General features: G+C 39.9%; 1 protein-coding gene across 1 annotated transcript in view; it reads right to left on the bottom strand.

The window, feature by feature from the left end:
- LOC132827943 (sorting nexin-24-like) overlaps positions 1–20,564 on the bottom strand; it is a 172,640-nt gene that overhangs the window by 77,471 nt on the left and 74,605 nt on the right. The window contains exons 2-3 of the mRNA XM_060844792.1: positions 8,089–8,172; positions 5,167–5,271 (exon numbers count right to left, since the gene is read on the bottom strand). Coding sequence (XP_060700775.1) covers positions 5,167–5,271; positions 8,089–8,172 — 189 coding nt within the window. The remainder of the gene's footprint in view (positions 1–5,166; positions 5,272–8,088; positions 8,173–20,564) is intronic.

Genomic DNA, 20,564 nt, shown 5'->3' with positions numbered 1-20,564 from the left:
CGATCAAAAGAACAAAATTTTGCAGAAGTGCAGAAGGCTTATTTTGTTAAGAGGCACACTTTTAATATACCCCATTAAAGGTATATTAATTGTAACACACGTAATATTTGACTAAAAAAAGTAGCATTAGAAATATTGCTCTATATAAAATGAAACAGAACTAGAATCTTAGTTCAGTAACAATAATTTTAAATAGGAATCGGAAATTTCTCCACCAACCTACTTTTTATATCCATTAAAAAGTACATGACCATCATTAAACAACACAAATAAAGGATTTTTAATCAGAAATTTGAACTCAGCAATACTCAGGTACTAAAAAAGATGTCAGTTTCCAAAAAAAAAATTGTTTTACCACCAGATGTGACAAGTAAAGAAAGATGTATGTAGAGCTAAAAAGAACTGAAGTCATTATTACCACCTACATTTCGGAATCTAAAATTAAAAACCACTATGACAATTGAGCTGCGAGTTTTGTCACTGGAGAGAAAATTGCTGTGGTTCACTTAGGCCATTACCAAAAGCCTGAAGACGCAATGGGATCTTAAACCAGCAGATAGAAACAGTGATGGATTTAAGTTATTAGCACAAAGGAAAATGATGGATGGTCTTCTGCTTTTCTTAATCTACATCATCATCTAGATCTACCAAAAGATATTTTTGTCCACTAATAAACTTAGTTAATGTATAGATAAAATCAGAACAGAATAATCTAACCGTTAGGCTGCATCCATATTGATCAATAAAATCACTTGTACTAAGGAAAGCACAGTTACATTCTGACAATCCTGGTCATTAATATTATTTAACAGCACTAAGTTGACACTCCGAAGAAGAGCGATTTCAAGCCCACTTCGCCTTTTGGTACTTTTATCTTCATAATAGGTTTGTAAATACAACAGTAATGTCCTCAATTTAGTGCAATTACTACTGAATTAGAGGCACAGAGTAAACATGAAATACATTTTTGAGTTTAATAAAATATTGTTTTGGGCAGTACTTTAAAATAAAATACAACTTCCATTAGATTCAAGAATTTGATGGAAAATAATATTTGCCAGAAATATTCAGCATACTACATCACTGAGGATATTAGTTTAAAGGTTTTTCCTCAGGAAATCTAACTAATACGTTACATTTAAAATATTAAAAACAGCACTTTCCATAATTCTATGTGACTACAGCAGAAATCAAAATCATGTTCTAATCTCACAAGCTTGCCAGGATCATAAGGTCCGTGGACTCCACGCTCACAAAATAAACAAACTATTTTCAATTGCTTCAAAACAGAGACTAAGGTCCACATTGTTCCTGCCAAGGTGGGTAGCTGGAGTTGATAAATTTCTCACTTTGGAATAAAATCCTGATGGAGAGACAATCTTTACACTGCATTGCCTGGGCACTGAATGGGGCCCAGCCACTGAACCCAACAGGAAAGCATGGATAGATTTGGCAGAGAAGGCCACTAAAGGCAGTTTGGAAAACCCACCTCACTTCTCTAGTACTATATCCGAGATGTGTTCTAAACTTTAGTTTGTTTAGCCTTCAACCCTCACATCACCATTCACCATCCATGACCCCTTAAACCTTCCATGCCAATTCACGCCATCCATATATCCTTTGGTGTCCTTATACTTCCACAGTGACTCATGCCAACTCACATCTCCCATCTATCCCCCATGGTTCTTTATACCACACCTCAGCATTCATTCCCAAGGCATTTTGTACCCAACTAGTCATCTGGCATACACTGCGGGCAGACCTCAGGACTGCTCTAGAGATGAACTAAAGTTCTACATTTCTTCTATGGTTCTTAATATACAGACTTGCTTGTATAAAACCAAACTTCCATTCATGAAATCCCATTCAAAGTTTTTTAAAAAATCTTGAATGCTTAAACTTCCATTTGCATCCCACAAAAAGAGCGCAATCAACCCTTGCTGAAATAGTTGTAAATTAGTTTTCAGTTAAATATCAACAAACTACTGAAATTGCAACAATAGATACCACACCATCTAACCTCTCAATCAAAGTAGTAAGAAGATGTTTTTAAACTTACTGACACATGCAGCTCTTTCGGTTTTCAAACAGCTGAAGATTTAAATAACATCATATTATGTCAAGTAAATATTCCTTTTCTGACTTTCAGCCACATTTCCATCTACTGTATGAACTCATGACTTATCTACTGTCAGGTAAAGATTCTTACAATAGCTAAAATAGAGTTGTTTGAATGGAACAATGTTTTGAATGAAAAGCTTGTCTCAGTTTCATGGCAGTCTGAAATTACCATCAATTGCCTTAAAACCCATCGAGTTCACTAAGGTCCTTTACTGAAGAAAAGGTTTTGGCTGTGTGAAATAAGTTTACAGCACCAAGCTTTGACATGACTAGATGGAGAGCAAAGAACAGAGCTGAAGGAACAGTCATTCCTGCTGATGCTATCTGACCAGGAAGACTAGAAATCTTACGTTAAGACAGCAGTTGGATTAAAAAGTCACTGATAGATACACTACAAAGTCTATCGGGCTTCCCCACAGTCATAACTGCAGCCCCAATGTTGCCCTAAGTGTAAAATTCAGCATCTTTTGTCTGAGGCATTCTTTCCAAAAAAGGTAACTAAGTACTACGGCAATATCAGGCCTAAGGCAAGTGAGGATGATTAATAGGAACAGGGTACCTCTTAAACAAAAAAAACGTTTAATAACTGCAGCTTTGCTTAAATTTACAGAATTGCAACTGAGAAATGGGTTTCCTCCAAATATTGTGGAGTAGAGTGGTGCTGGAAAAGCACTGCAGTTCAGGCAGCATCCGAGGAGCAGGAAAATCGACATTTCGGGCAAAAGCCCTTCATCAGGAATTTTCCTGCTCCTCGGATGGTGCCTGAATCGGTGCTTTTCCAGCACCACTCGACCCCAGAATCTGGTTTCCAGCATCTGCAGTCATTGTTTTTACCTTCCTCCAAATATTCACATGTGGTCAGAATGCCATAAAAATGATTCACCAAAGTAACAGTTTGTATTGCTAGTCTGAGGCATTATCTGGTGGTTCAAGAATTTACTTGAAAAATCCAATTTCAACTTAGGTCAATGGATACAAGTGTATAGCCTAGACAAGGAGCTCTTGTGGTGCAATGGCAGTATCTCTACCTTTAAGCCTTTGCTGGAGGTGTGTCATAACACCTGGTCAGGCAGCATCTGAGGAACAGTAGAGTCGATGTTTCGAGCATAAGCTCTTCATCAGGAATGACAACATTGACGCTCATGCTTCTCGGATGCTGCCTGACCAGTTGTGCTTTTCCAGCACCACACTTTTTGACTCTGATCTCCAGCATCTGCAGTCCTCACTTTCTCCCAGTGTGTCATAACACATCTGAACAATTGATTAAAAATATCTACAGAGAAGTCACTAATATTTGTAATCTTGACTATACCAATGCACTTATTACATTCTCTTCTTCTCCTGAAAGAACTCACATTTCGACTGAATTTTCAAACGTCCACGAAGCGAGGGATGAAGACAAGCAGGCCAGTAATTTCCTTTGCTCATTATAGTTTTGAAAATGTTGAGAACACATCGTCTTGGGGTAATCTTTCTTTCACTTATGGTGGCACAGTGGTTAGCACTGCTGCCTCACAGCACCTGAGACCCGGGTTCAATTCCCGACTCAGGTGACTGACTGTGTGGAGTTTGCACGTTCTCCCCGTGTCTGCGTGGGTTTCCTCCGGGTGCTCCGGTTTCCTCCCACAGTCCAAAGATGTGCGGGTCAGGTGAATTGGCCATGCTAAATTGCCCGTAGTGTTAGGTAAGGGGTAAATGTAGGGGTATGGGTGGGTTTCGCTTCGGCGGGTCGGTGTGGACTTGTTGGGCCGAAGGGCCTGTTTCCACACTGTAAATCTAATCTAATCTAATCTAATCATGGACAATGGAACTGTCAATCTGTCATTGTTAAAGAACCTCCTACTAGTTCTCTAGTATTGTGAATCTGCCTGAACAGCAAGCAAACAGCCAAACCACTACTTGTCCTGCACTTCTAAAATAGCATCAGGCACTGATGTACTTGATGTCAAAACTAGCAATTGCACCATCCCAATCCCAGAGGCAACAGAACCCCATTTTTAAGGTATTGTTTAGTGTTGTTTAAAGCATGCTACACCCAACAGCCTAATCACTTTCTGCCCAGGATTCTTTGTAGTACTTGAATACCTTGGTAGTCAATTTATTCAGCAAAATAAAACAAACACAAATTTCAGCAAAAAACTATCACGGAAGAAAGTTACTCTTTCTCTGGAACATTACTAATTATTGAAAGAAAAGGGACAGTCCTTTTGTCAATTATTTTCTCATCATCTGATCCTTACTTGTTAAGGATCGTTTCTGAAATATTCTAATCATACTTTTTGTTAAATAAACTACTATAAAAGCCATGGAGAAACAGCAGATTTGTGTCTAAGGGCAACACAATGATTTGATAATTTCCTAAAACCAGCCAAAGGCCAATTATTAAAAGCTAATTTAATAATAATTTTCATTACTCACTTATGGATTTTCATTTTACATCTTACTGTTCTCAGTTCAGACTTCACATCTGAGGATCAAGTTTACATACATTTTCTGTTTAAGAGTGACAACTAATTTGGGGGGGGGGGAGGGCGAGGATATTCTATAAAGACTTTTGTACAAGTGTAAAATAAAAGCATATGGTTGGGAAATTTCATACACTTCTAAATCAGTTAGTAGTAGCTATTCCTACAAGAACACGCTCGGAAAAGCTGAATGGACCCACAGATTCCTACTGCTATGACAGTGACAGAAATGGGCCATTATCTTTGTGTAGTCTGTATGTCAGAATTCTTGGCATCCACACTCTGTGCTGTGAAGCGCCCTGTGATCTGATAAATCAATATTTCATTGCAGAATTCATAGGTATGTGACAGTATGACAGAATAAAACTGAAGCATGTAATGCAGGTTGAAACACATCATATATTTAACAGGTTAAACATCTTTGAGGGCACCTCAGAATGGAAGCTCATTTACACACCAAGTATGAAGGAACTCCCAGTGTACAGCAGATTTAAGAAATTGAAATACATAATCTTGATTTATGAGGCAAGGTTTTATTCTTTTTAAAACAAAAACACATTTTGGAAGATTTCCACTATACCTGAAGGTAGGCTTCCAAACCATGGCGTCGTTGTTCCAGGACTTTAGGCACCCAGTTTCTCACATGCTTTGAAGGCATTTCAGGCGTTTTAATGCTTTTCTTCAACTTTTATGGAAAACAAAAAATATAAATTTACATTTATCAAAACTCAAAGCCAATTTAGTCTTTACATATTGACTTCCTAAATAGTGCTCTCTTTCTCCTACTTTGTCATTAGATTATACAGAATAATATACCAGGTAACCACCAACAAATGTTTTAAAATTACAGCACACCAATGTTGAGTGCAGACGGATTTTCAACATTAGCTATCAATTGGTGTGGGGTGGGGGGGGGGGACTTTTAGGGGATGGTCAATGCCTGGTGTCACATTTGGCTTTCACATTGTCATTTGCCATCATGCCATGCGTAACATTTAGAATCAAACTAGTTTGGATGGCTTAAAAAGATATCTCTAGGGAAAAAAAAGCGTAAGAAAAAGAGACTGAGATCATTCTTTGAAAAGTATAGAGTCCCAAAAAAAAAGTTGCTGATAAGTAACTTGAAACAATAACATAATTGCAATTACCAGGTACTTGAACGAACATGCTAAATATGAACAACAGATAGTCAACATGGATTCTAATCAGTGATGTACACTTGACCAAATTCATAACCTCTTTGAAGAAATAGGATAAAGTCATGGAAAGAAAATAGAGTATACAGCATTTGGTGAATTAAAAAAAATCATTAAATCATCACAAAAACAGAGATGAAGCTAATAATATCTGGACTTAAGGAGAATGTACAGATGGTTTTGGGGCATGAAATTAAATAAATGATCAACAAGGAATTAAGGGAATAATGTAAAATTCGGGAGTTTGCCAAGATGATGAAACGTATTCAAGAATGCAGAACAAGAAACCAAATCGTAGATGCACAAGACAGAAATATGAATTAAAACATTTTGTAATTAGGAACAAAGGGAAAAAACACACCTTAAATGGTAAGATGTCAGATTAAGAAAGAGGAGCAATTGGAACTTAGTGTATAGGTAGACTATACTGTAGTCCCCCCATACCCGTGGGGGGATATGTTCCAGGGCCTACCACGGAAGCCCAAAACTGCGGATAGCAGTGAACCCACTCATTTAACTGGGAAACGTACCTCTCCGGCAGCCTCCTGGTCTCCCCATAATATGTTCCGACCACGGTAAACTGCGGGTAACTAAAACTACAGAAAACGATTCCGTGGATATGGGGGGGGGGGGGGGCATCCTTTACGTACAAAAGGAACCTCCTTTGCCTGCATTACCAACACTGTCTCTACCCATTCTCCTGCAAAAACTTCAAAATTCTACTTCAAACTGTTTCAATCGTGTGCTGTATAACATTTGACTGATATAGCACAATCAAAAATCAAAGTTTTCCCTCACTTAAAAAGTGACAAATATATAAAAGATTCTGCAATGTTTTAATAAAATTAAACAATCTGTATAAAACATATAAATCAGTTTTTATTCCAATCAATAGCAGTGCCAATATTATTTTAATTCCAATTGTCCCTTTTTGTGAGCAAATTCAGTTGCTAGTTTCAATCAACAATAACTTTTGAAATTTACACCCTTAGAGGAATCACAATACTGAAACTGTGCTCTCACAAACAAAGAAAGGTATTCAACTAGGGACTGATGAGTGCATACTTTCATGTCTGGAACTGGGTTTAAATGCAGCCCAGACAAAATTGTACTCTCTCTCCCAAGTACAAGTGTTCAAACAGAATTTGGGTATTTCCTGATGGGAAAGATTCACACAGCAAAATTCCTCATAATTTTGCAAAAGTGTAATCTCAAAATATCTACGGCAGAATTATTGATTAGCCCATGAAAATGAGAACAGAAGGAGGAATACTCTGAAAACAGTGCTCCCAGATGGTATGCCAGAGACTTTTAAGTTGAGGCTGGGGGTATTCTTGTTAGCAACCTGCTCACCACCAATTATTAGTTTATACAGCTCTAAGTCTAAAAGAGCCAGAGGGAGCTAAAAGCAATTTTCAGTTTATATATCACCAAACCTGAACAGTTTGCTTTTTTGAAATTATCCAGATATCCTACATTGGAAATTGAAACCCTTAAGCTGTTATGTTTTAGAAAGCAAACTAGTTTACAAAAGGTGCAGTAAGGGGTGTCCTGCTGAGGTTCTATTAAGGCACATTGTTAAGGTACACTACCTTACATACAGCTTGTAACGTTCTGAACTAAAAGCCATACCTGGATACTGAAAGTGGGACAATGTTCTAACTGATGCTTATTGAGAACCAGGTTGTGGGGAAAGAATGGGTGAGGGGAAAATAAAACATTGAAACCCTCTAAACAGTAAGCTTAAATCAACTCTGATCATACAATACCACCAACTGACAAAAACACTGTGGAAGTACTTTCAGCAGTGGGAGTTCCCATCCGTGCTGTGTAAAGGGTAAATCTGACAGCCTTAACAAGACAGCTGAGATAACAGATTTTCAAAAAATATGGTTGCAAGCAGCTAACTGTACAAATAGCTACAATATATAGTGATTAATTGAGACTGCAGCCAACCAAAGTGCTACAAATGTTGTACTCAGCATCAGCTCAGAAAACAGCGTTTGTGAACAATATTTCATTGAGGAATCCTTCCATCAACAGCAGTCAAGGAGTCATCATCACAGCTGCCTCCATCCCTGACAGCATTGCCAGGTGAGTAATGAACTCTTCAGATGAATGGAGACAAATTCAAGACAATTCAAGTTTTCAGTAGGACCTAGCTGCTTACTCGATAAGCATTCTAAGGATGCTACTTCAACTGATGATTAACAATTCAACTTGCTCAGTGGCTCAGTAGCACAACCCTACAGCCCGTACATATTGGGGAAGGGCTTGGATTGATGAGGAGAAATTAAAGTAGTTACCTTTTTGTGAAGTGCATGAAATTCACTGTACCGTTTCTCTACGATATGCTTACGTCCACTCATGAGTACTTCAACTTTGAATACCTAAAAGAACAAAATATTAGCTTTACTTTTCCGTGCACCTTAGGTATATGGCCATAAAAAAATTGCTCCTTTTAATGACACAAGCTACATATAAAATAAAGGATTCCAGAGATCTCTAAAATGGCACTTATTTATGCTGACTCTGATAAAAGAGCAGCTCATAAGTTCAAGAAACTGATTCATCAGCAATTATATTTCTGGGTTATTCGTGTAATTAAATATTTCCACACCTTGCATGTAAAACGAGTCAGTGAATTAATTCCACAGCAGGAAATTAAAGCAATTAACTCACCTCAAATAAAAGATGTCGCATGAGCACAAGTTAATAAACATCTGACAGTCAATAGTGAGTTAATATTTTGAAAAGTTACGTTTTTTTTCAGATGGCCAACCTGCAAAGCATTCCTGGTACAAACAGCTCTCTTTAAAAATTACAGAATGCTTAGCAGAGACACAAGTTAATAATTCTGTGGTTTTCTGCACAGTGCCACCTGACAATTCAAACAATCATGACATTAAGTATCACAGATGTGCAACCATTCTTGCTGCAGGTTAATTTCTTTCTAACCTACATATATATTAATTATAAAAAATCTCAGCTGGACATTTTCAGTCTGCTGTAACACGATGAGGAATGGCAAAAAGTTCCCTTTCATTACAAGACAAATATGACAGGTTCTATTGCTTTCACTGGCCTTTGGAAGGTTAAAAGGCCAGGATAGCATGTCTCTGGGTGTGTTAATTAATACTCTGCACAGTGCCTCTGCCTGAATCTTGGGTCACTGGTTTGGTCTGGAAATTGGATGATAAAGAACATAGAAGAAAGCAGTAACAAAGCACAAGCGCTCAGTATGGAACATCCAAACTAAAACATATATCTTCTAATAAGTAAAAACATATGTTTCTAAAAGAATACACTCAAAGTCAACATTTTTTTTTGTTCCAGTAACATTTGGAGATCAGTGGGAAAAATCTTCAAGTGGATTTTCTGATCTACTTTATGTCTCAAAAAAATGAACAATTGTTTTCCCTTCTTGAGAAGTATTTTTCTTGTTACTGGAAACTGTATTTCCATTAAAAGTACTGGAAATAAAATGAGAACAGGAAACAGAAAAATAAAATTTAATAATAAAAAACAATTCTATGCAATACCCAAAGCCAACTATAAACGTGAAGTTATTAAACAAACTTTGAAAAGGATTCAAAATGATGCTAAAAATATATAAAGTACAATGGTTTTCCATTCTGTTATTTAAAAACCTGAGCATTTCCATTATTTTTAATTGCATTCAATCACGGTTTAAACCCTAGGTCTCATTAACGTATGAAATTCGGAGCATCCCAATTTTTGTTAAAGCAACAATGATTCAATACCATAGTTCATGAGACCATAAGACATAGGAGTGGAAGTAAGGCCATTCAGCCCATCGAGTCCACTCCGCCATTCAATCATGGCTGATGGGCAGTTCAACTCCACTTATCAGCATTCTCCCCATAGCCCTTAATTCCTTGTGACATCAAGAATTTATCAATCTCTGCCTTGAAGACATTTAGCGTCCCGGCCTCCACTGCACTCTGCGGCAATGAATTCCACAGGCCCACCACTCTCTAGCTGAAGAAATGTCTTCGCATTTCTGTTCTGAATTGACCCCCTCTAAAGCTAAGGCTGCGTCCACGGGTCCTAGTCTCCTCGCCTAACGGAAACAATTTCCTAGTGTCCACCCTTTCCAAGCCATATATTATCTTGTACGTTTCTATTAAATCTCCTAAACTCCAATGAATACAATCCCAGGATCCTCAGCCGTTCCTCATATGTTAGACCTCTATTAGCGAATAGCCAAATGCACAGAATGGCTTTTATGAGTTTGCTTCTTAGTTGAAAAAAGATGCAAGAGCTTGACAAAGCGGTATTTTCAAACCAACCTGTTCAGATATGTCATTACACACCTCTGCAGTTGTACCCGGGTCTTCTGGTTCAGATATTACCACTGCACTGCAAGAGCCCTAAAAGCTCAACAAAGATATTTTTAAATCAACCTCTCTGGATGGGTTTTTATTCTCAAGAAAGTAAGTGTCAGCAGACTTCTTTTGTATGCAGACACTCCTAACCATATAATTGAATGTACAAGCAGAGATTTGGATCTTTTCCAATCACCCTGTTCAGGGATATTGGACACCTCTACTGGACCTGAACCCAAGCCTCCTGGTGAGAGATAGGGACACTATCACTACATCACAAGAGCTGTAGCTGCCCCCACTAGATATTTTCGAATCAACCTGTTCAGAGATGGTATTACACACCTCTGGAGCAGGTGGAACTTGAACATGTTTCCTGGCTCAGAGATAGAGATGTTGCCACACTGCCACATGAATCCCAGAAGCTTGACAAGCCTATTTTCTGAAAATTACCGTGTTTAGGAATGTTATTCTAAACGTCTGGAGCAGATAGGATATTGAATCTGCGCTTCCCAATCCAGGGTAAGGACACTACCATGGTACCAGAAGCAGGCACCCAAAAACTTGACAAATAATAAACACTAAAATGTCTATCAGCTGGAAGTCACTGCAAAACAAATTAATGCTGAATATGGAAATAAATGGAAGGTGAGGCAAAACCATTTGACCAAGTCAGCCCGATCCTTCTGACACAAAAAAATTCAATATTCACAAACCAATCCAGCTGCAAAGCCATATACTCCAGGCAATTAGATCTTAAGCACTGTGAAACATTTGAATAGCCAAGGCAGAGATTGATAAATTCTTGATGTCACAAGGAATTAAGGGCTATGGGGAGAATGCAGGTAAGTGGAGTTGAAATGCCCATCAGCCATGATTAAATGGCGGAGTGGACTCGATGGACCGAATGGCCTTACTTTCACTCCTTTGTCTTATGGTCTTATGGTCTAATATCTTAAAGAATGAGCAAAAATAAGCACATAACCCATGATACATGCTCAATCTGTACCATCAGATACTATCAAATTCGGGTACAGGTGTATGCTCCTGAGAAAAGGCAATTGTCAATGTAACCTTTGACTCTGCTCAGGGATGAGATTCGTTCATCGCACTAATCAGCAGGGAAGCTGAATGCCTCCAAATGGTGAGAGGAACCCTAAAAGCCCTTACCTCTTCAATCTACCAGTTTTCCAAGGTGCAGTTCGAAGTTTGGATAGCAAACATTTAAGCTTACATCAAAGCTGTGATGTTGTGGTGATGCCTGGCTAAAGTTGACAACATTTTAAGGTAGATGACAGGCCACTGATGCTAAGCAAAGTGAGACCACGTAGGCTGATAGTAAACTGCTTTATCATTTCAGCCACATTATAAATATTTAAGGGAGATAAGCAGATTTCTTTTCATAGCTTCCTCAAAGCCTGCACTGTCTTCTTCAAACTACTAGAGAGACATTGTCACCTGCCATCTCCTGGGATACCCTTCCTATTACTCCTATTCTTCCTCATTTGTGCTGGTTAAGTCACAAGCCAGAGACAGTTTTACACACCCTCCAACCTAGCCATGGCATCAGTTTCTTTGGTAATTAATAGGGCTGGATTGAATTATGCTGGCTCCTCATAAGGCTTATCCACAATTGTGACCAGTTTTTCTGTGAGATCTTACAGAGACAACTTAGAACAGGGCTGATGAATACATGATAGCCAATGATGCATTTCAGTGTTATGCAGCAGTCCACACTCAATCAGCCTGTGCTTGCAACATTGAAAATAATTGTTGGATGTGATTTCACAATTGGGTAGCACTTGCTGAATAACCCCGAGTAGACTCATAGCTAATATAAATTCAGTGTGAAGCACATAGCATTAGAATTGATTGCAATCATGTACAGGAAACTGTACTCTGCAAGCTAAGGGTTTTGGTCAAACCCTGGGACTTTCTGAAATTATCCTGAAGCCAATATTTTCTGGCTGCTTTTTCCAAGGCAACACCTTAGCTAAGTACAATAAACTTGCGTAACAATTAGTATTCTTTCTTCCTTGCAGTATAAACAATTGTGATTGTTGAAACCTAGCATTCTTCCATATGTCCATGAATGCAAGGTGGATAACTTTGCTGCAGAGAGAATTGTTGCCAAATCTAAAAGATGACATTGGGAGCAAATTACCGCAGGTGCTAGGAACTGTACTGAAAACAAAAAACACTGGAAATCACAGATCAGGCAGCATCTATGGAGAGAGAGCAAGCTAACATTTCGAGGCTAGTTGACTCTTCATCAGAGTTGATGGGGCAGCATTTATGCAAATGTTGGCGGGAGGGGAGGTTTGGAGTGCTGGGGGAAGAGAAGCTGTATCTAACTGCCAAAGACTGTCTTTTTCTCTGTTGTTGTGTCCTGTCTCTTCTCCCCTCATTCCAATGGGATTGCCTGTCCTTTCCTGGTTCTCCCCCCCAACCCCTTCCCACCACCTCCCCTCACCCCCGCTACCAACAACTGTTGTATATATATATGTCCACATTTCATGTCAGCTCTGAAGAAGAGTGATCTACCGTGGCAATGTTAGCTTGCTCTCTCTTCATAAATGTTGCCTGATCCACGGTGATTTCCAGCATTTTTTGTTTTCAGTAAAAGTTAACAGTAAAAGTGCTGTTCATAATTAACATGCATGTTCTCACTTTGAAACTGAGCTGCCCTTCCCTTTCCAATATAGCCAAGCGTCAAACCTACTGGCCACCAGAAGTCTGATATTTAAGCCAACAAGAATGTTTTTAAAGTACTTGTCCTGTCTTCACTTGCCTGAAACTTGGTACAGATTCAAGTTGAATTCATAGTCTAATTTATGTAAAAGTAATAATTTACAGTAATTGAAGTATGTTAATTCAATAGAATTACAATTATGAGATGTTAACTGAAACTGTCTTCTAACTACAAAACTTTTTAAAAAAACCAGGAGCATCAATCTGCTCAGAGGGGCTTCAGGGCACTCCACAACTGTTAAACATTCATCTGTTGACAACTATGACTAATTTCGTAGCAGCAGATGAAATAATCCACATCATTCTATTAAAAATGTCATTTTTAAAAAAGACCAATCCTTTCAAAATATTCTAGGTTCAGGATCCAAATCCACAACACTTTCACAAATATTTTATCAGTTTTCCCCTTTGGTCATGTCCTATCTGTATATCAGGTTTTGTTCAAATGTCTTAAGAAATATAATTCACAGTCAAACAAGGGCAAAATATTCATCTTCGATGGCAAAACGTAATAATCATCATCTTTGGCTTTCATTCCTGATGCGCTTCAGGCCTATCTTTCCCATGTTTGAATCCTTCCAATCAGGATTCTGCCCCTGCAGTACTGAAGTGTGTCTAATCAATCACAAATGATATTCTACAAGACTGTGACAAAGATAAACCCTGTCACCACATCCTTCCCTACCCATCTGCAGCTTTTGGCACAGCTGATTGCACCATTCTCCTCTGAAGTCAGCTAGGACTACACTCACTTGGGCTACTCTTATTTATTTATGTGTAGCCAGAACATCACTGCACATCTTCCTATTCCTGCACAGTAATCTCTGGTGTTCCTGATCCTTTGTCCCCCTCCTATTACTCAATGACATTTTGCCCCTTTGTGTAAAAACATTACAGTGAGTATAACGCTACTTCACAACTTTTCCTAACTCCAGCATGAATACTAAATGATCAGATTACTTCTCCAACATCCAGGATCAGATGTGGTTTTCCAATAAACTTCTGTTCTGTTGTTAAATAACCTCTATTTTCAGATCTGGTTTCAGATATGCTTCAGGTGACTGACCACCACATTAGCTAACTAAACAAAGAAAATGCCACGATCTACCAAGCCAGGTTTCATTCTGGGATCTGACTTTTCCAATAGAAATATCAACCAGGAACATAACACTAATTATTGGAAATCACATTATTGCCAAGTTTACTACTTTACAGACTACTTTACAAGACTTGCATTAAGTCCAATTCACCCATCAACCCTACATTCTCTGATCCACACTGGCTCCCAATTCCTGCACATCTGTTTTCCAATTCACATCCTCTCCAGCTGTACTCCCACCAAATTTGGTCTCTAGTCTGCTCCTCTACTATTGGCAGCTGTGCCATCAACTTCCTGCATCCTAACCTCTGGAACTCTCTCGATAGCTCTCCTTGCACTTGCACCTATAAGTTTTTCATCATTTATCCTCATATCTTCTCCACCATTGTGTGTATTGGTTTATATCATTGCACCCCTTTGCAACACTTCTGGACATATTACCATGTTAAAGAGATTTATTATAAATGCAGATTTTGTTAAGCAGTGATCAACTTCATTAGATTTATCAGGTATTGTATTTTAGAATAGAAGATAGCTCATCAATCTTATACATCACGAGGTAGACAGTATTTTAACTATAATGGGACAATTTGGTTAAGGGAGCAGCTGCCTGTGGTACACAAATCTACAGCACTACAGCTGGAAAGTTCCCAGCTCCCACATCTCTAATTGTATCTCATGTACTCTATTGCACCTTAATGTCACATGGATGGAACTGAATTGGCTGGACACCATCATTTAAATATGGGCCGTAAAATCACAACTTAAAACGAAACACTGAGTACACCAGGAATTAAGAGATACGGGGATCCCTGGTTTACGAATATCTGACTTACGATTGCAATCTCAGACAAGTGTGTAATTCTAAAGACCCGACATGCAAACATTTCCTGTAATTGTGCATGGCTCCTTTACATTGTCCTTCACTGTGTTCAGACTTGCATACAAGTCAACTTGCATAGTCCAGAACGGAACTCATTTGCAAACCTGGGACAGTCTGTATGCAATCACTGTAGCCGAACAAATTAACTAGCAATAAACAGTGGGAAATCACCTAAAACATTATTTAGAAAGGTATGTCAGTAGGGCACCTGAAGTTGTGTGTCAACAAACCACTGGCGACACACTATAGCTGAGACCATTTTCAAAGGTCATTGTAAATTGGTGAGACGTAGGAGCAAATCTTCAGATAGCTAACAGGTAAACACTGTGGAAAGCTAGTCTTCTGGACATTTGCCCGATTCAGATTGTTTAGAAAATACTCTCTGACAAGGCTTGATGGTGCGTTATTGATAACAGTACGTTTATAAATCTGCAAAATGTAGATTACTACAATTGACTATCTAATCTACACTACTGGAAATTTACTATATATTGTCCTTAAGTTCAAGGACGAAATTCTCTCTATGAAACAAACTAATATGTGACATTGGACTAAAGGGTCCCATTCCCTTTGCTGTCAATCACTTCTAACATGAAAGGATTTTGATTCCTTTGTATCAGCAATGCTTGAACATCAGAATTAGATATCTTCAATTCCCACATGAACTTGCCAATTACTTAGCCTTCTCTCACAATTATATGGGGAGACAGCATGTTTGCTCTTGAGTCGAGGGATCTCATCCTATGAAATATGCATTTAATAAAAATCTGGAAAAAATAAGTAGCTGAATGATGACCATGTAATCATTGTCAATTGTCGTCAAAACCCATACCAGCTTTAACTGGTCTGGCTGAAATGTAACTCCAAGCTCATAGAAAATGTGCTTGAGGCATAACTACATCCTTTCAGGAATGGTCAATAAATGCTGACCTAGCCAGTAAAGCCTTCTCTATATAGAATACCAGACTATTCAACATGTCATAATACTAGTACAAAATATTTCATTTACATACACAAACTTTCATGGAGAAACTTTGTGGCTTATTTAATTTATCAATGTGAAGTTCCATTATTTTTGAATTCAGCACTTTATCAGATGACAGTTTTGAGATGTGGTCATTGCCTCCCTGCTTGTGAACCAAAACCTCCAGGTTTAAGTCCCACTCCATGACTTGATGGCCAAAGATGGTGCATTCATAATGTGACAAACAGGTTGAACATCAACTTATAAATCCTTCCCACGGATGACAGTGGCAGGCAGTAAAAGGTGAAGAAATCCTCATCAGTCATATGATTGCAATTGGTCCTTCTATCATCATTATAAAAAGCACAAGACTGGAACATACATGTAAAAATGTTTGCTATCGAAGAAATTCTGATTCAAGCCAACTATCCAGGTAAGTCAGCCATCGAAGGGGTCAGATTGGTGCCAAAAGCATAAGGCTTGATCTCCTTGCTCTATCCTTGGTGGAGTTCACCACTCTGTGGTTGGACCTGCTTTCTCTCATGGAATTTAAAAACAACATGACTGGCTTCACTTCGTGGCTGCTTCTGAATGGTCAGCTCAACTATTTATCCACCTCACGAGGATATGTTTTTCGACTAAACCTTTATTTTGACTGTACATTTCTGTTAATTTATGTGAACCTCAAAGACAATCTTCATGTGATCAATGAGGTGTAGAACATAGACCATAGAAAAATACAGCGCAATACAGGCCCTTTGGCCCTCGATGTTGCGCCGATCCAAGCCCACCTAACCTACACTAGCCCACTATCCTCCATATGCCTATCCAATGCCTGTTTAAATGCCCATAAAGAGGGAGAGTCTACCACTGCTACTGGCAGGGCATTCCATGAACTCACAACTCGTTGAGTAAAGAATCTACTCCTAACATCAGTCCTATACCTACAACCCCTTAATTAAAAGCTATGCCCCCTCATAACAGCTGACTCCATACGTGGAAAAAGGTTCTCATTGTCAACCCTATCTAAACGCCTAATCATCTTGTACACCTCTATCAAGTCGCCCCTAAACCTTCTTTTCTCCAATGAAAACAGCCCCAAGTGCCTCAGCCTTTCCTCATACGATCTTCCTACATACCAGGCAACATTGTGGGCGGCACGGTGGCACAGTGGTTAGCACTGCTGTCTCACAGCGCCCGAGACCCGGGTTCATTTCCCGACTCAGGCGACTGACTGTGTGGATTTTGCACGTTCTCCCCGTGTCTGCGTGGGTTTCCTCCGGGTGCTCCGGTTTCCTCCCACAGTCCAAAGATGTGCGGGTCAGGTGAATTGGCCATGCTAAATTGCCCGTAGTGTTAGGTAAGGGGTAAATGTCGGGGTATGGGTGGGTTGCGCTTCGGCGGGTCGGTGTGGACTTGTTGGGCCGAAGGGCCTGTTTCCACACTGTAAGTAATCTAATCTAATCTAATCCTGGTAAACCTCCTCTGCACCCGTTCCAGTGCCTCCACATCCTTCCTATAGTATGGCGACCAAAACTGCACACAATACTCCAGATGCGGCCGCACCAGAGTCTTATACAACTGTAACATGACCTCAGGACTCCGGAACTCAATTCCTCTACCAATAAATGCCAGTACGCCGTATGCCTTCTTCACAGCACTATTTACCTGGGTGGCAACTTTCAGAGATATGTGTACATGGACACCAAGATCCCTCTGCTCATCCACACTACCAAGTATCCGAACATTAGCCCAATACTCCATCTTCTTGTTACTCTTACCAAAGTGAATCACTTCACACTTAGCTACATTGAACTCCATTTGCCACCTTTCTGCCCAGCTCTGCAACTTATCTATATCCCGCTGTAACCTGCCACATCCTTCCTCACTGTCAACAACTCCACTGACTTTCGTATCATCCGCAAACTTGCTCACCCAACCTTCTAGCCCCTCCTCCAGGTCATTTATAAAAATGACAAACAGCAATGGTCCCAAAACAGATTCTTGCGGAACACCGCTGGTAACTGCACTCCAAGATGAACCTTTACCATCAACTACTACCCTCTGTCTTCTTCCAGCCAGCCCATTCCTAATCCAAACCTCGAACGCACCCTCAATGCCATACCTCCATATTTGTTGCAGTAGCCTACCATGGGGGACCTTATCAAACGCCTTACTAAAATCCATATACACCACATCTACCGCTTTACCCTCGTCCACCTCCTTAGTGACCTTCTCAAAGAATTCAATAAGGTTTGTGAGGCATAACCTGCCCTTAATAGGTTCACTGGGAGAAAGTGAGGTCTGCAGATGCTGGAGATCAGAGCTGAAAATGTGTTGCTGGAAAAGCGCAGTAGGTCAGGCAGCATCCAAGGAACAGGAGATTCGACGTTTCAGGCATAAGCCCTGAAGAAGGGCTTATGCCCGAAATGTCCAATCTCCTGTTCCTTGGATGCTGCCTGACCTGCTGCGCTTTTCCAGCAACACATTTTCAGCTCTTCACAAAACCATGCTGACTATCCTTGATCACATTATTCCTATCCAGATGTTCGTAAATCCTATCCCTTACAATTCTCTCTAAGACTTTGCCCACAACAGAAGTGAGACTCACCGGCCTATAGTTACTAGGGTTATCCCTACTCCCCTTCTTGAACAATGGAACCACATTTGCTATCCTCCAGTCTTCTGGTACTATTCCTGTAGACAACGAGGACATAAAAATCAAGGCCAGTGGCTCTGCAATCTCCTCCCTTGCTTCCCAGAGAATCCTAGGATAAATGCCATCAGGCCCAGGGGACTTATCTATTTTCACCCTTTCCAGAATTTCCAAACCTCTTCCCTACATACCCCAAAGCCATCCATTCTAATTAAATGTGATTCAATATTCACATCGGCAACAATGTCCTGTTCCTGAGTGAATACTGATGAAAAGTATTCATTTAGTGTCTCCCCAATCTCTTCAGTCTCCAAGCACAACTTCCCACTACTATCCTTGGCTGGACCTATTCCTACCCTAGTCATTCTTTTATTCCTGGCATACCTATAGAAAGCCTTTGTGTTTTCCCTAATCCTACCAACCAAGGACTTTTCATGTCCCCTCCTTGCTGCTCTTAGATCTCTCCTTAGATCCTTCCTGGCTACCTTATAACTCTCAATCACCCCAATTGAACCTTCACGCCTCACCTTTACTTAGACTGCCCTCTTCCCTTTAACAAGGGATTCCAATTCCTTATTAAACCACGGCTCCCTCACACGACCCTTTCCTCCCTGCCTGACAGGTACATACTTATCAAGGACACTCAATAGTTGCTCCTTGAACAAGCTCCACATATCGATTATGCCCTTCCCTTGAAGCCTACTTTTCCAAGCCACCCATCCTAAGTCATGCCTCACCACATCATAATTTCCCTGCCCCCATCTGTAACTCTTGCCCTGCAGTGCACACTTATCCCTCTCCATCACTAGAATAAAAGTAACCGAATTGTGGTCACTGTCCCCAAAGTGCTCACCTACCGCCAATTCTAACACCTGGCCTGGTTCGTTACCCAGAACCAAATCCAGTATGGCCTCACCTCTTGTTGGCCTGTCTACATATTGTGTCAGGAAACCCTCCTGCGCACACTGGACAAACACTGACCCATCTAACGTACTCGAGCTATAGCTCTCCCAGTCAATATCTGGAAAGTTAAAGTCCCCCATAACAACCACCCTATTACTTTCACTCTTCTCCTGAATCATCCTCGCAATGTGATTTACATTGTGCAATCATTTAGCCAAGCAACCAGCAAGGTTCCACTCAAACCAATGAAATTACTGAGCAGTTCATTTCATTTGGTCTTGCTCACGAAAGGTTGAAGGTATACATTCTGAATCTGTTCTTTCGGAATTAGGGCCATGGAATCTTTTAAGTTCATCTGATGGTGGTCCAAGTTTAACATTTCCCTAAAATACAACACTACTAGCAATGAAGTATTCCCTTAGTGCGTAGCTCACAGGTGCCAAATGGTAAAACATCAATGTTGTAGCAATGGGGCATACATTTTGATGAGTAAAATGAATCTATTGAATGCTGCCACTCTGCTCATGCAAATCTCTGCACAATGTGGTCTAACGTACACTGTCCCTTCATCATCATGGAGTCATAGAGATGTATAGCACAGAAACAGACCCTTCTGTCCAATTCGTCCATGCTAACAAGATATCCTAACCTAATCTAGTCCCAATTGCCAACACTCAGCCCATATTCCTCCAAACCCTTCCTATTCATCGACTCATCCTTTTAAATGTTGCAACTGTACTAGCCTCCATCACTTCCTCTGGCAACTCACTCCATACACGTACCACCCTCTGCATGGAAACGTTGCCCCTTAGGTCTCCTGGTGCTATGAGCAAGTAAGGGTAAGAATAGGAGGATAGAGAAGATGAATGCGTGGCTGAGGAGCTGGTGTATGGGAGAAGAATTCACATTTTTGGATCATTGGAATCTCTTCTAGGATAGAAGTGACCTGTACAAGAAGGATGGATTGCACCTGACTTGGAAGGGGACTAATATATTTGCTAGAGCTACTTGAGAGGATTTAAACAAGTAGGGAGAGAGGTGGGACCCAGGGAGATACTGAGGAAAGAGATCAATCTGAGACTGGTACAGTTGAAAAAAAAAGCAAGTCAAACATCCAGGGCAGGCAGGAACAAAGCAGAGAACAAGGCAGGACTGATAAATTAAACTGCATAAATTTCAA

Source organism: Hemiscyllium ocellatum, chromosome 2 (genome assembly GCF_020745735.1).
Source record: "Hemiscyllium ocellatum isolate sHemOce1 chromosome 2, sHemOce1.pat.X.cur, whole genome shotgun sequence".
In the NCBI taxonomy this organism is placed as follows: Eukaryota; Metazoa; Chordata; class Chondrichthyes; order Orectolobiformes; family Hemiscylliidae; genus Hemiscyllium; species Hemiscyllium ocellatum.
Note: the sequence above shows the minus strand (reverse complement) of the source record. Positions and strands in the feature narration are given on the sequence as shown.